Source organism: Doryrhamphus excisus, linkage group LG8, assembly GCF_037039965.1.
Source record: "Doryrhamphus excisus strain RoL-2023G ecotype Guam linkage group LG8, RoL_Dexc_Guam_v1.1, whole genome shotgun sequence".
Lineage (NCBI taxonomy): Eukaryota > Metazoa > Chordata > Actinopteri > Syngnathiformes > Syngnathidae > Doryrhamphus > Doryrhamphus excisus.
This window is the reverse complement of record NC_136364.1, coordinates 3,082,010-3,099,091: the sequence shown is the minus strand read 5'-3', so window position 1 is coordinate 3,099,091 and position 17,082 is coordinate 3,082,010. Positions and strand designations below refer to the sequence as shown.

At 40.9% G+C, this 17,082-nt stretch overlaps 1 protein-coding gene across 6 annotated transcripts in view; it reads right to left on the bottom strand.

Annotated features, from left to right (window-relative positions):
- Positions 1-17,082, bottom strand: part of LOC131134774 (neurobeachin-like) — a 189,633-nt gene that overhangs the window by 20,191 nt on the left and 152,360 nt on the right. For all 6 annotated transcript variants that reach the window (XR_013627937.1, XM_078792628.1, XM_058080378.2 and 3 more), the window contains 4 exons: positions 15,228-15,340; positions 6,701-6,841; positions 5,796-5,915; positions 706-858 (listed from right to left, as the gene is read on the bottom strand). Coding sequence is in view for 5 of the 6 variants with exons in the window: in XM_078792628.1 (XP_078648754.1) it covers positions 706-858; positions 5,796-5,915; positions 6,701-6,841; positions 15,228-15,340 (527 nt within the window). In the remaining variant the exon portion in view is untranslated. The remainder of the gene's footprint in view (positions 1-705; positions 859-5,795; positions 5,916-6,700; positions 6,842-15,227; positions 15,341-17,082) is intronic.

Sequence of the window (17,082 nt, the reverse complement as noted above, 5' to 3'; positions counted from 1 at the left end):
AAGCACCCTTCCCATGTAATAAGTGCTCCACAACAAGCAGGAAGTTAAAAAGCATCGAGCCGTGTGGCGTGCACAAGGTTACGAAGGGAAATGCGTTCACACACACAATTCAGTTACAAATGTGGAAATTGTAAATAGTTCATGTTGACATATTTCTAAATAAATTGCTATTTTGATGTAAAACAATGTTGTTCATGTTGCAGCATGGTTGATTAGATATTTGGGTTTAACATTGGGTTTAGAATTTGTGACAAAGTGATAGTGATGCATCTTTTCACAAAAAGCAGTTTCTCTCCCTTACTTTATGAAAACTGACATTTTTGCTCAAACCTACCGATGTTCTACTGCTGATTACTAGAGAACGAGAAAAACAAATTTTCTTTCTGATAAAAGACGACAGTCTGATCTTTCTTTTGGTATGCTCCATGTTTATGGAACACAATATTCTATGTGCCTTGAAATATCACTAAAAATTGGTGGAGGAGGTACCTTTTGAAAAATGGCTGGGATTGAATGAGTTCAGGAGAAAAACGGAATAATGATAATATGTTTTTTTATACATCACATAGCTGAGGCTGTTTTTCTCTAAATACGTATATATAACTTATATCTACATGGGTTTACAAAATGTAAAGTATCAACTTGGCTCATCCATTTCAAGATTTTTTTTCCCCAAAGTCTGGCCTACAACATTGTGAATCTCACCATTCTGTTGATCCTCACAAAGTCCTCAGGAGTCTTGGCCCAGGCCGGCAAGTCCACGTCACCCACCATGATGCGGTCCTCACGCATCCCAAGATGGTATCCATTTGTGTTGCCCAACATCTCTGGCAGGTAGAACAACTCTGGAATTAGCTCCTGAGGGTCCAGAAGAGCAGACATGCTTTATGGTAGAAGTTAGGAGGATTCCATACAAATATACGTACATTCCTATTCCAAAACAGCAATGCATGCCTACCATGTTTGTGGAGTGACTACGCACTATTTTTTTACTATTCTGAGAATGCATTGAATTGGGTACACAATCATCCCGCAGTTCAGTTACAAAGAAAGAAAAATAGTATAGCACATGTGATGGTTAAGAAAAAAGGAATCCCACCGAGAGGAAGTGAGAATTTAAGGTGCAAAGGTAACACAAACAAAGCACACAGCAGGACATGAGCAAGCCAGAGGTGTTTTTGCACTTATTACACACTGTGGAGATAAGTCACAGTCACAAGCACACTGGGATTAAATATCAGTTACCGTGCTTGTTGTTTGCAGTGGTGTAATATGAAACAATGAACATATAAAATAAACTACCGTCCCTTTAAGAAAAAGGTGTGTGTCTGTGTGCCCCCACACAACCATGTCAGGATGAGTGAGACACAATGAGGCGTCTGCACACGAGGAATGCTGATCTTCTCTTCAGTGTGCCCTCATTAGAAAACACAAGCTGACGGTATGGGCAAAAGTATCGGGACACCTCCATGCAATTATAATGGGAGGAATGTGGTGAAATTTGAAGTGGTTGTGTGGGAATTATAGTGGAGGAGATAGAACAAAAGTGTTTGCAGGCCTCTTCAACATCAAACTCATCCAAACAAGCCTCTACGGACTTTGTGAAGGGGGAACAAAAAAATGGTCTTTCCCAAATGGCGTAATTGTGCAAAATAAAGAATCAAAAGTCAACCTGACTGATCAATGAATTAATTAGAATTTTCTTCCTGAACCAATACATAAAAAAAGAATGAACATTCATCAAAACATACACTTTGCCTGTGCTGTTATTTTGCCTGTGCAGCTAAATGGTGGTATTGACTTGAAATTAACTTTAGGGTTTTTAACCCAATCACCATTGAAAAAGGTACACCTCTTTAGGGGACTGACAAGCACATGTGTGTACAATTTGAGCAAGATTGGTTGAAAAACATGACCGCCATCAAGCAAAACCCCTTTGCAGGAACACTAATGGCAACCAATTGTCCATAAGTTGTTTGTCTAATAATCCTCAAACTCTGATGATCTGTATTAAATGTCTTCCAAAACATTTTGACCACAACCTATAGGTGGTGCCACATGCCATTCACAGTCATGTCATAAATGACCTTTTGGAGATCGAAACAGGTCTGCTATGGGTCCCATTACATTCAAACGTTAGCTGCCTTCTTGCTTCTTTCTTTTTCACTTTGTTAACTTCCTCCTATAACTCAGTGGCGAGCCGTTAAAGGTGCCAGCTCCCGTTCTCAAGGTGCTCTCCACAGGCAACCATTAATTGTGCAACAGCATGCTAATGGGCTAACAAGTCAATCACAGCAACCTGCATTGCTTTGCACCGCGTCACCTTAATGACACGTTCGTCTGAATCTGTCACCGCTGGATTCCTGCACACATTATGGTGACTACCTGTGTATGTGTGTTGCAGAAATAAACGAGAGGCAGGGATGCACGATAATGACGGGGTGGTCCAGGGCCAAGGCGGTATTGTTTCCATCTGAGTTGCTTTTTTTTTTTTAGGTCACCTCATGAGGGACTCAACATCGCTCGCTCTTGTCGTCATTACTGCAGGAGGAGGCTGAGGTTAATGAAGGAGAGACCTCACTAAAAACAAGCTGCCTTTTAATCAGGCAGCCTGGTGGCCCACTCGGTGTACTGGTCCATGGATGACCTCCGACCCCTGGCTGTCCGCTCAGACCTGATCGCTATCAGGCGGTGGCACATGCTGTTTGTGTGTCTGTTTAATTCCTTACAGCTACTAAGACTCTAAATGAACACCAACGCATAATAGAATGATCTGAACAAAACATATTGCATGTTTACACTGCTACTGATCCAGATCGGATACGGATGGTTTGACAATGCAGCACTGACCTACATACCTATAGGTAACAAATGTTATTTTAATCATTTTGACTGATATATATATATGATTTTAGAAAAAATGCATGCCTATTGAAGAAAAAAGTAAAGAGCTGTATTATGATTATTTTGACAGTGTTTTGGATTTTCATTGTAATGTAGTTTAAAAAGACAAAGTAGTGTAATCAGTGAAGTCTAATTAGTATTAATGGTGCTGTATTTAGTTAATCATGTAGCAATAACACACAAACAATAATAAATAATAAGTCATAATAATATGCAAAAAATTAATTATACTATAAAAATAAAGACAATAGCAGTATTATATAATACCAACATTCACTCATTAATATTGCATCTCACACGGAGACGTATTTTTCATTTCAATGTGACCCCAATAATGATTCATATGCTCTATGAAGCACTGTATCATACGGAGAAGTGTTTCTTACATGTTGCCCCTCTGGAAGTAGATGAGGTACCCAAAATATACAGAAACAGTACTCAATATGGATTAGGCATTCTAGTTCTCCAACCACACAAATACATACAATATACTGTTAATTAGTGAGAGGTGTGCAAGTGTATATAATGAGAACAATGTTATTCATGCAAAATAACCTATTAATAAAAAGGTGAGTAGATTAATAAATAGTCCAGCAGTTACATTGTTAACAATGCAGTAGCTCACGTCCAATTGTTCAGTGGCCATCTTGTAAAAACAAAGTCATGCAGACATACTCGTAGTACAAGTAGTGGAAAGTGGGTGCTATTTGTTAACAGGGTGCTGTGTGACTGTGCGACTGGCAGTTTTGTGCCTGGCAGAGATCCTGTCCTTACATAAAAGACTACATTTTATATTGCTTTTGTCATTAATGCTTTATTAATTGCCCGCGGCAACCCTTCCTGATGCAGAGTGTGCTAGAAATATATGACACTTTGAGGTCAGCGCATATTCCTGCTGCGTGCTATGTAGCCGGCAAAATGGAGGCAAATCAGCAGGGTTCAGCGCTTTTCTTTCCTTTCCTTTCCTTTTTTTTTTTTTGCAGAGGAGGGCTTTGTCTCTTTGTTCCAACTCAAATGCTCAAATGCAAACATCACCTTACCTGTGAGATAGTATTTTATTTGTCTCTAAAACTGATAAGATGTGGATTTTTAGGGAGTGGGGGTATTTTTTTAAGGCGTCTTTGTGAGTGCAGGCATTTATAATTAATAGAGTGTGTTAGTGTGCTGGTTGAAGATGGGCTGCTGAGAGGTTGCATTCTGGTATTCACTCACTAGTCACAATATTAGGTACACATGCACAGTTCGATGTGAGCAGCTTGCAAGTATTGTATCATTACTAAGCTAATAATGCTCAGTTTGATTGTCACTGCCGCAAGGTATAATTTAACAATATGTCTATTATTATGGTGATAGCTAGCAGGGTTGCCTCCCTTTGACAGAGACAAAATATCGGAAAGAAAAGCAACTGGAGCACAAGAAGTGGAGTTATAAAATAATGTCTGTCAGTGGGGGGGGCACTAAAGTCAGTGTGTGTCCATCAGGTTGGGCTCTAACCACCATAGCCAATTTGAAGTCGATCTATTGCATCTGGAGTGGAGTTATGACGTGTTCCATTTTAAATCCTTAAATCTGAGGCACATTCTGTCTACACAGTGTGGCACTGTGATCCACTGAAGTCAGCATGTGAATCGATTCAGGGAAGGACCTTGATGATGCACAAGAGGATTGGTCAACATCTGACCGACTTTGTGGAGATGAGTCATAGAAAGATTCCTGTTTTTCACAAATCATCAAACGTCATGGCCATGATATGTAAACACATACGGACCAGCCTAGAAAGCTTTTAAGGTCACTTGTATTCCCTATCGATTGAATGGACTCCTGGCAATTGTCAATATCATATGAAAACAAACACTTCCATGGAATCTGAGCATGCCAATCAAAGCTGAGCATGAATATATTTGTATTTGACCCCTACAACTGCGTTTCAACCGCAGTGGAGGTGCCGCAGGTGGACTAAGAAGAAACAGAGAAACAGAGGGATCCGGCCTAGGCTAACTCTTATAATCAGTTTTTTTTCCATCAATCATTCTGACCAATGTTCATGCCTGTGGCAACAAATTGACAAGGTACACCTTTTGAGATCCACCCAACAGCTGACAGGCGACCATGGAGGACAGACATGCAACGGCAGGAGGCAAACCCAGTGACGATGACAAGTATATTTTGTATATTTCGATATTTCAGATTCGAGTTGAATGAGACCCTAACATATATTACAAAGTACTAAAAACTTTTACAGACACTTTGTTCAAATAACTTTCAGTTTCTGTATAATTGCTCTTGAAATGTTTATATATATATATTCACTATCTCTCCTCTGGACATGTCCCAACCATCTCAGTCTGGCCTCTGACTTTATCTCTAAGGCCTCCAACGTGTAATGTCCCACTGATGTACTCCTTCCTGATGCTATCCATCCTGGTCACTCCCTATGAGAACCTCAGCATCCTCATCTCTGCTACCTTCCTCAGTGGCCTGTCTCTAGGCCAAACAACATGGCTGGTCTCACCAGAGTTTTGTATCAAATATTCAAATATTAGGTATGAGTAGAAAAATGCTTGTCACCAAACAACTATGGAGCACACAACTATGCTGCCTTCAAGATCCAGGGAACAAAATCTCATGATGAAAAAGTGAAGCACAAAAACACTAACATGTAAAAACTGTAGGCTCTGTCCCAGTAATACATTCACAACATGCGCTACATTTGACCTGTATTGTAACTTATCACAATTAACTTATGATGAATGAGATGTGCTTTCTGTGAAAAAAACTGCCTATTTTTGGGAAAAAATGCTGAATGATGAATGTGTATTCATCCCACTCTATTGGATCTCATTAGATTGCACGGGTCAAAGAACAAAATGATGCTATCCATAATAACTCACCTTCACATCCGAGGTGTCCCGCTGACAATTCCTCCATGAGTGTGCAATGGATGAAAAAATGCGGTCTGGGTGGTCAAATTTGTTATTATTGCCGCTTAGAAACAAGGTGGTGAACGGCTCCTGAGGAAACACGCAAATATATAGATAATTATACACAATAAAAATCATTTATACTCAAGAAAAAGGGAAAGTGTGCATTTTAGTGCTCTTACGAGACCGACATATAGTTTGCAAACGAGCTCGAGGGGAAAATTAATGAGCGTTCTTTCAGGAGTACTTTGAGTTTTAATGATAATTGGCTCAAATGAGGTCTTTTTTTTCCAGTCTGACATGATGGCGGCCATTGGTGGCTGCAGGAAGCAAAGCATTGTGGGAGCAAATCCACAGAGGCCAATCTAAGTGCTGTCAAGGGAACTCCCTCAGTTCATCAGCAGCCCCTTTCTACTAATGATGGGGAAAGGAAGAAGGGAGATCTTGGACTTTCACAAACAACTTGTGCCTCCTCCTCCTCCACAACTTCCTCCTCCTCGTCTGGAGTAAATGAGGACAGCGCTGAGTAACCTTGATGGACATGTCTGCAGTCTGAAACACATAAACCTGTCACGGCGCCCCCACACCCCCTCTGTAAATCATTACCCAGCCACTCTTTATTTAGTTCACATATGCCGGTTTACTGGCCTGTGAAATGTGTTTTGGGGAGCGCCATTGGTCCAGCCCACGCCTGAAACCCGATGGAGACGTCGGGGGGGCCCCGCTATACGAGCTGACGGAGCTCAAAGTAACAGCATCATCAGGCCTGACAAGTGACGACGCACTAATGCAGGCTGCAAAATGAAAAGCTGTCAGAGGACGCCGGATACATTTTGGCAAAGCAAAAGTGGAGGGGATTGGGGGGTGTTCCTCACCATCCTGATGAGCCAATGCAGAGTGGAGGCAGCGGTGGAGCAGTGACACTGGTAATGGCAAGGTGGCGTCCGATTGTCGTCCCATGACTCATAGCGCTCGGTGAAGAAGGCGGCGCGCTTTGGATTGAGAGCGCCCACAGGCTGTAGGGAAGAAACAAGCAGCCTTAATTATGCAACATTAACTTAGAAATGATGTTATAACCGTAATGTCTGTCTCTAGAGCATAGCCCTATGTATACAGCTAAAAAAAAAAGAAAAAAAACCCTGTCCTTCAGCTATAGACGTAGGAGCTTTAAGTATGATCATTTCAACAAGTAAGCTAACCAAGCATGATGTTGCTGTTAAAATGTGAGTGCAATGTTAGCAGTGTAGTGTATACCGTAGCTATTTATAAAAACAGGATAAAGTGCACAATAGCACTTATCCTTGGGTAGTAAAGGCACTTAAATAACCCTAAATAAACACATCAATTGTCGTCTAAACATGATTACATAGTAAAGCTTCCCATGTTATGTTAACATTGCAAAAAATGATATTAGTTATTCACCTGGCGAACGCATAAAAATCGTTATACTGGATACTGAAATAATTAGTGAACTGTATCGAGTGGTTTGAAGAATTTGCCATTTGTTCAGCCGTCAGCTTTCATCTGTTTCTGTTTTAACATTTCAGCAAGCAGGGTGCATGTAACACTCCCCGACCGCAGCCGTCTTCAACCATCTGTCAGGTGAACATTCCCCAAATATGACAGCTTCAATCCTTGGCAAAAATAACATCGAGCAGCCTCGCCAGGTTTCCTGGACAGCAAAAAATGAAGGTGTCATTCCCTGTACGTGCTGTTAGAACACACGGCTCATTATTTTATGATTATGTTGACACAAAAGACATTTTTCTGCTTCAGTCTCGGTCAAATGCTGAGGTCAGTGAAATAAACCCAAACGCTGGCATTGTAAAGTTCCTTTAAGCACAATTACAGTGTTCTAAATGAGTTGGCTTTATACGGTATGTACTGTAACTATTAGGAATGGAAGGGTACATGCACTCGTAATTGGATTTTTCTGTACAGTACAGGCACACGGTACGTATTAAGTGCATTAAGAAACCTTGTAAACTATTATATATTATTTTTGCTTCTTGTTAAAACAGTTGACACAAAAGCTTTGCATTTTTTTGCCTTACCCAAAAAAAGCAAACAACGACCCTAAAACAAAGGTAGGCATTTAACCATGACTATGGCGTAGAGTTACACCCCTTGTAATGGTTATGCCGTTCAGTAATACACCTCCATCTTCCATTTTTTTTTTTTTTTTTTAACTAGTTGAGTGTGAGACGTCTTGCGGTTTTGCACAACGGTCCAGCTGGGCTGAGACGAGTCACATGTGAGGCTATTATCACCTCGTAAATCCATGCGAATCTCAATAAACTTCTCTTTCGCTCTACTTGATTGTGCTAACATCCATGCAGACTGCCATTAAATCTGGAGGCGGAATGGGATGGGGGGGCATGGTTGTCTTTAATTTGGATTGAGAGATTGTATGTGTGTGTTGTGTGACTGTCCCTGTGTCCAATATATGAGATTATATGGAAGACAATGGTGGATTCATGTTTTGTAACCATCAGGTAAGAAAGCTGCCGTCGATTAGATCATCCCCCCCACTGTGACTGACTGGGTCATATAGAGTGTATTAATATTGACGCCAACGTGCCTTTGAGGCTTTTGTATTGGCAGACTTGATTGAAAAAGCAGAGAAAAGCAATTTATTCCTGCTAAGCGTATGCTTAATGGGAGCCATTTTGTTGCCTTCAGAACACGTGAAAGTGAAACCACCGCCAAAGGGCAAAAAAAAAAAACAAAAAAACACACAGTTGTACGCTTTCAGAGCAAAATTACAAATAATGACCGGAAATTATGACAGGTTTTAGTTTTATGTTCCAACATTGACTAAAAATCTCCTTCCCCATATGTATAAAAAATAATATAATTATCATTCTGGTTAAAATTAATGAATGAATGATTGAATGAATAAAAAATAAATAAATACAAAAATAAATAAATAAATACATAAATAAATAAATAAATAAACACAAACAACTATTACGATGTATGTGTACTTTATAAGACATGGCATCAAAACCATATCAAAAATAGAGTTTACCTCAAAAGCCAAAATAATCAAATAAAAGAACAGTAATCAATAGTTTTAAAATATAATAAAAGTTACTACCATAAATAAGATTCTCTGGTTTCCTCGCACATTCGAAAAACATGCTAGGTTAATTAGTGACTCCAAATTGTCCATAGGTATGAATGTGAGTGTGAATGGTTGTCTGTCTATATGTGCCCTGTGATTGGCTGGCCATCAGTCCAGGGTGTATCCCACCTCTCGCCCGAAGACAGCTGGGATAGGCTCCAGCACGCCCGCAATCCTAGTGAGGATAAGCGGTATAGAAAATGGATGGATGGATAGACTTACTTTTATCTCCGTGGTTAGCTTGCACACTGGAAGGGGCATTTCACAGGAGGGGAAGACGTGGTGCATTGTAAATACCAAAACAAAACCAAGCAGTGCAATTTTTTATATAATTATGTGGAAAGTAAAAAAAGTAAAAAGTAAAACAAACAAAAAAAGACGGATGCTGATGTTTAATGCAGCCACAACCCCCGTCCCCTGCTCATGATGCAGCTTTCCTCAAACCTCTGCAGTGGCATTGTGAACCACAGCTGATTCATTTTGACTGCTAAGCTTGCATGCCGCTGTGCCGAGTGGTAGCGACCCTGACGTGCCCTGACATAGCAACATGCTGTAGCGTAATTCCTTGTGAGCTGCAAAGTTCATTGAGATAGCACTTCCTGCTTCTTTTGGAAGACAACAGTGGAAGGGATGCTTATTGTATGAGAAGTCCTACGTAGTTGGGATTTATTTGTCGTTCAGCTCCTGTAGTTCAATTGGTCTTGTTTTGATTGGTGAAGACATGTAAAAGTGTGCATGGTTGTTTCTGTGCACTGCAGTGAAAACTGCTAATCAACGCCCCTGCGACTCACTATATGATGATAACATAGCTGGCCAAAATTTAAATAGAAACTTTACCAAACGTAAAATTTTTCATTGCTGTTGGCCAGACGACGACAGATCAGTGGGAGTTTCATTGATCAACCAATGAGAGGACAGGATGCTAATCAGCATGCCCTCACTGGTAAACATGGAGGAAAAAGTAATACTATCCGTGGCAGATTTTCCGGAACTATTTGACAATTCTAAAAAAGAATATGTATATATGAAGAAAAAAGCAGTGGCATGGGAGCAGAGGAAACCCATTAGGTAAGTTTACATTCATTTATGTAAGTTTATCTTCCAAACTAGCAAGAACCGGTACTAGCAAGAGTACTTGATCAACACCAGCTGCTTTTCCTTTACTAAACCACTTTGAAACCCCCAATTTCCTTCCACATCTGTCGGCCAATCAAAACCGTGAGAGCCTCATACAATTCCCAGTGTTTGGCGGTGAGTTTCGCCAATTGCAGTTGTTTGTCGAGTCCCGTGTGTGGCGCCCATAAACATGGGTGTCATTTCATGCTGCTACAGTATAACACGTTTACATATACGGAACCACTTTTCCATTTCCAATGACCCCAATGGCTCTCAAATTGCATACTATGTCCAGGAAAGGGGTCCACCATGTACTGAATGTCAACGGTACTGTAACATGGTGGGACATAGTTTTAGACATAGACGGGTTGGCGGTTTAAGCAGGTTCCACTGTATAGGGAATGTAAAGGTGGCCACGGTCCTATCAACATCTTATGTCTTGCTGAGACGTCACTAGAAAATGATGTTTGTCATTCCCGAGTGTTGTTTATGTCTTTTCCTACACAGTATAAGCAGCCTTTCACTTCCCTTCACTAGCAGGAACAACACTGCAGACATACTGACTGTGTCTAAATGTGATGTTCCAAGGGTCTGTGTTCGCCAGAGTGAACTTCCCTAGCTTTCGTGTTTTTTCAGTTGATGTTCACATGGTTCCATTTAGTCGGGACCATGTCATTTTCCTGGTCCTAAACCCACACCAAAGACTTAGTCACCCTCAAAGTGTTGTTGACTTTGGAGGGACACAATGATTCCATTGGCAAACACATTAGACAGCGTGTTACAGTCCTCTTTTATGTCCTGCACACTTCTGCTTTTCTTTGATTCACTTTTAGGACGCTGGATTCGGCAAACACAAAATCAGTAGGGTGATTTTTCCCATTAAAAACTAGTACTAGCTGTTGTCTAATTACTAGCTGTTCTTGTTGTCATTAACTCATGAACTGAGACCAGTTAAAGTTGACAAAATATTGGATGAAAAATTTGTAAGGTGGGCTGCATGGTGACCAAGTGGTTAGCGTGCAGGCCACATTCCCCCCTCATGCATCTCTGTGTGGAGTTTGCATGTTCTCCCCGTGCATGCGTGGGTTTCCTCCCACATTCCAAAAACATGCTAGGTTAATTGGCGACTCCAAATTGTCCATAGGTAAGAATGTGAGTGTGAATGGTTGTTTGTCTATATGTGCCCTGTGATTGGCTGGCCACCACTCCAGGGTGTACCTTGCCTCTCGCCTGAAGACAGCTGGGATAGGCCCTGGTACTCCCGCAACCCTCATGAGGATAAGCGGTAGAAAATGAATGAATGAATATGGGAAAAGCTGGAATCACAAATTCCATCCATTCATTTTCTATTCCGCTTCTCCTCACTAGGGTCGTGGATATGCTGGAGCCTATCCCAGCCATCTTGGGACGAGAGGCACGGTACACACTTCTCACTTATTTTTCTTGTTATCTAAAATAACCCAAAAGAAAACAAAATCTATAATTCTATTTGGGATAAAAGTAACTAACTATATTTGGAGATACAGTATATGATTTTTGAAAAATGTGTTCCCATAGGGACATTTTCATTAATTAGTGATTAATTTGTACCATACAGGTAAGAACAGGGGTGTCCAAACTTGTATGAACCTGCCAACCCAATTCTATTATTAGATACTGTTTCCTTGTATAATACTTTGTAAGAACAACGAAATATCAAAAGAAAGTAAAGTATTTCATGAAACTGGTTCTTGGATTTGTTTTTTGCCAAGGCTTTACACCAGAAATATGTCTTTACTTAACACACGCCATATTAAAGTAAGCATTTTCCCACCGTATATTGGAGGCAAAGTCAGTCTCAGTGTTCCAGATTTGGAGTTAGTATCACAGCCATAACATTACATGTATCCCAGCATGAACATGATTCAGTTATAAGGAATTTGCATCACATCATTTAACATCTATGAGCAAGATGAGGTCCCACCTATCTGTCATCCACCTGTCACCGCATCAGGAAATAATCATTACGACCCACGCACAACGCTTCATGATCGTCTGACATTCAAATATGCAGCCAGCCTCCAGCCTGGGGGTTGCATGCACGACAGCGCTCAACAGCAGCGTTCACACCTGACTGAATAGGCAAGCAGCAGCTAATTGTAGGTGCAGCAGCGAGCACACGCTTGTTTGGGAAACACTGTGCGTGTGTTTGACTGCAGATGGTAAAAACTATGCTGTCCATCATCACACACTCAGCTGTGAGTGACAAATGAGTCGCTAATGTGCTTCTCAAGTGTGGGAACGAAAAGGACAAGTCATCATTTTGTTTGTGGTGATGTTCAGAATATAATATTTTTTTATGTAAAAAGGAAACCCAAACATACAGATAATTTTTCATCATGACATATGTGAGCTTATTTTGACATTATTAAAATTTGCATGTAAACTATAAAATACAACATGTCTTGTAATTGATAATTATAGGCTCCATCCATCGTTTATGCCATGTATCCTAACTAGGGTCATGAGGGTATGCTGGAGCCTCCCAGCTGACTTTGGGCGAGAGATGGGGTACACTCTGGATGGGTCACCAGCCAATCACAGGGCAAAAATAAAAAAACATTCACACTTACATTCATACCTTTTCATACCTCACAATTTAAAGTTGCCAATGAACTAGCATGCATGTTTTTGGAATGTGGCAGCACCTGAAGAAAACGCACGCATGCACAAGAACAACATGCAAACACCACACGAGATGTCCATCAGAGATTAGGTTTTGATTTCACGATATATTCATTCTTGTGGTTGTAGTTTGCAGTTAATATTAGATCTCAGTCAGTTGTGCAGGTTGTGTCGAGTGTTTTTGGTATCAGGGTCTAGTCGTCTGACGGTGTCATCCATTATTGAACGGCAGGGCGTACCGAGCGGTGTGAACTTGTGGAGTTAAGAGCCGCGGGGTTCCAAGGACAACTGTCAAGCGATCGGGGCTGTGAACTCATGCTAATGAAGGCAGCTCAGGCCTGTAAACAGCATGGGAGGATGTCAGCGGAATACATTATAATACATAACTGTCTCCACGTGGCCAGAGGGATGCTCACGTGGCTGACGGTCCTAACCGAGTACACACATACTGTACACACAATCAATCATAAACACTGGATTTCTTGGCCCACCTGGTCAAACGTCAGAACTTTTTCTGTTTCAGCTCTTCCTGTTTCTATAAGTTACATTATTGCACTCACAGCTGCAGTAAATATGAACTGCAAGTATGCAACTACATTCCGATTTAAAGAGATCTTATACTTAAGAGACAGATCTGTTTGGGTTAAATTCAAGGGCCGCACAATCTTTAGCCAAGACCTACTCCTTTTCAGACAGGGCGAGCATAAATATGTGTTGTACTTTAATGGAACTTTGTTAAGCATGTTCAAAACAAACTAAACCACTCCGTCTCCCATTACGATTTCCTTTAGCATAATGGAACTTTAAGAAGAGTTTGGCTGAGCTAATACGAAATGGAAACCCATACAAAAGCCAATCAGTTTTCATAGATACAAATACAAATACAAATGATTAAAAACAAGCCTTTCCGGAATTGTCAGCAAAGCTGAACTTAATATATACCTGTTATTTTTTTCCATGCCCTGTTCGTGTAAGTCTTTGTCAGTAGACCAGAATGTGATTCACATTCTAAAAATCTGAGCAATGCATTAAAAAGAATCTGTGGTGTTTGGCCATGACAAAGTGCAGTGTGGAGTCAGAAAAGAGATTTGAGTCAGGAATGTGAATGTTTTCAGGTCAGTGAGCTGCAGTATGAGAGTGAGAGCGAAAGAGAGAGAGGAAGGGGAGTGGGAAACATGTTAACCAGGCCAAAGTTTGTGCCAAAGTGAGCCGCTTCACAAGCTATTTTGACTCTGAAAGAGACTACAAAAAGCCGTCAAGCCAAAGAGGTAATAGAGTTCATGTAGTGAAAAAATGAACGCTGTCCAAATCACTCTGTTGCTATTTGATTATTTTCCAATGTTGTATGCATCTGTGATCTAACCAGTCAAGGGGAAGCCCAATAAAGTGGACACTTGGAACATCAACACTTGAGTGGATGACCCACTTGGAATTCAACCTAAAAACCCAGGAACGGAATGAACATGGCCAGTATGCAGTACAGTGGAACCTTGGTTTTCTTCATTAAGGCATTTCAAAAGGTCCAACGAAACTCAAAATCCGAATAAATTTCCCCCCATAAGAAATAATGTAAATCCAATTAATCAGGCACCCATAAATATTTACCAAAGGAGTAGAAAATGCATATAAATGACAAATGGATAAATGAACATTTAACAAGATTTTTACATTTGGTGGAGAAAAGAAAACACAGAGATGAGTGGAGGGTGGAGGGGAAGAAATGGAAGAGACATGGGAACGTTGTTTCACTCTAACATTATTATCATCATTACACAAACTGTCCGTATCTTCCTTTAAACCGTGCCCTTATCCTGTGTTCAAGGTTCCCACACCTTTACATTAAAATCCTATTGTAAAACTAGTAATTCAATAGTGTTATACACCTTCTTTGTCTAAACTATTTGTGCTGATGTGCTTGAATGCTTCATCAGTGCATGACACAGTGCTTGAAAGGAGAAAGGAAAAAGAATACATACTATATGAACTGTTCGATAGATACTAAAATTGGACTCTGGATTACAAAATGACTGAAAATGCAACAGGGAAGCCAATGTGTTTACTTTGTAACTTTGTAATGGAATATAAACTGTGGCGGCACATTCAGATTTGGTCATTCATCTTCAGTCTACAAATGTAAAACTATGAGTGATTCAGCGCTGCAGGGATGATGAAGGACTGCATGCTGGCCACTGTAAACCAGGTGAAATCTGATGACCTAATTCGGAACCAGGTCATTTATTTGATGCACACTTAATTGACTTGCACTGTATTTTTGTCAAATGTCCTTTAGCCGTTATACTAAAACACCAAGTTCTTTTCTAGAATTCTGTAGAAAGTCATATAAAATAAAAACATTCAAAATGTGCTTACTCGTGTCAAGTGGGCATTATGGGACAGAGCGTGTCCAGCCCTTTGGGCCCCTACATCTTAAAAATGGTGGCCCTTTTCATTATACAGTATGTAGTTGAGTAGCCCTGGCCTAAAATCTGCAGTACCTTGGAGAGATCTCGGAAGTTGGCCGACAGGGTGAGGTCCAGCTCCTCTGCGTCATAGCTGGCCAGGACCCAGGGAAAAATGGGATACTGGCTGAGGTCGTTGTAAGTCCGGCCTGGACACATGGAGAGACATCACAAATGTGTGAGTGATGAAAGGCTGCCAGGGGGGAAACTAGAGGGGGTGAAAGCGGGGCAGACTTCACCGCAGGCCTCCACCGCTCCAGAAGGATCAGCATGCTGCATACCGACAAGCCCACAAATCTCCCAGCCTTTAACGAGACGCGCTTCCAGTCTCTTGGGGAGTATGATGGTGAGCACTAGTGTGCTACATGAAAATATTTTGTGTGCTCCTTGTGCCGCCGCATGCTGAGTTGCACTGTATCAGCCAGCAGAGGGTCAAGCTCCAGTCTGTACGTCTGGTAGTTTGATCCGCGCACTGACCAGATGTGAGCGTGATCTGGCAGGCGTAGGAATATGGCTTTCAGATGGCAAAACGTGTCGGAAGAAATCCATGGGAAGACGCGGTAACACATTTTAAGTCGTGCTTTTTGTTTTTGCGGAGATGCAAAACAGCTGCGGGGTCAAGACTAATCTGTAACGCTGAGGACACTTTGTTGGATTTATTACCGCTGATCCTAATGACAGCAACTAGAAACAATGCACATTAAGTAGGAAAGGTTGGCTTTGTTCGGTGCAGACGATGCTTTGTTCAAAGGTTTAGGGGGGACATGCAGTCATTGCTTGCAGTCCAACAGCTTCCACTCCACTTCTCCACTTGGAGAAAACTTCCAACAAGATGTTGGTGGTTATATGTGGGAATTTTGGTACGAAGGAACATTTGTCAGGTCCAAAATCACAGTGTTCCAAAGTTCTTCCACACTAAAAGTAAAAAGAATCACAGAAAATAAATATTCATATTTGTGAATTGAAATGTATTATGAAGTTATTAAAGGTGACCAATATTACTTATTTTTCGACTTATTTTTCTTTTGTATTGAGTTGTGGTGTCCTATAGAGCAGCTAGACACAATAACCTGCACAGAAAACTTTTTAGTTTCAGCTGTATTTCCTTAGATTGTGATTCCTGCCAAAATGGTGTGTTTAATTTATTCTACCCATGGCCCGCCTCCAGGCATGCCCACTCCCATGTGATTGGTCACACACACCATATAAGGCAGTACGCCCCTCTGTAACATCACAAAGGGGCTGTTTTACCGCGCCTTTTGAAACCCAGTATGTGGAGCCATCCCAAACTTCTTTCAGGGCTCACTTCCAAATGTGCAAACCTCATAATCAGAAACTTTGGCATGGTTTAACACGACAATATTCTAACTACATTTATAGGTCAGAAAAGTGGATTTTCCAATTGTTTCAGTTTAAAAAATTGCTGAATTTCTTAATTAAAATACACAAAAAAATCTAAGATGAGGCCATTGTGAGCTTCACTTCTCTAGTGCTAAAATAACCTTTGCTATCATAATATACGGTGATTAAATTGTTGAGGAACCCTTCTGGGGGGGGATTTGTATCATTTTAAAAGGTGACATTTAGTCGGTGGGGGCGAGAAACATCATCCTCAGTATTCAGGTTAAGATGAAGAAGAAGCTGCATCGGTGTGGAGGAAAGAGTCGTGGTGCTGGCGTAGCTGGTGTCGGGGGTGTCAGGATGTTAATAATACTGGAATAGTGGTTAATTAGACTACCACTTCCCCTTCGCACCTCTTCTCAGCACTCCGCACCCGCCTGTCTGCTTGCTTTCTGACATCGCTGTCAGCTCGGGTCATTACCAAGGATTTTTAATGAATTTTCTGCATGTTTTCCTCTGTCTGCCTTCCATCTAATTAGCTGACAATAAT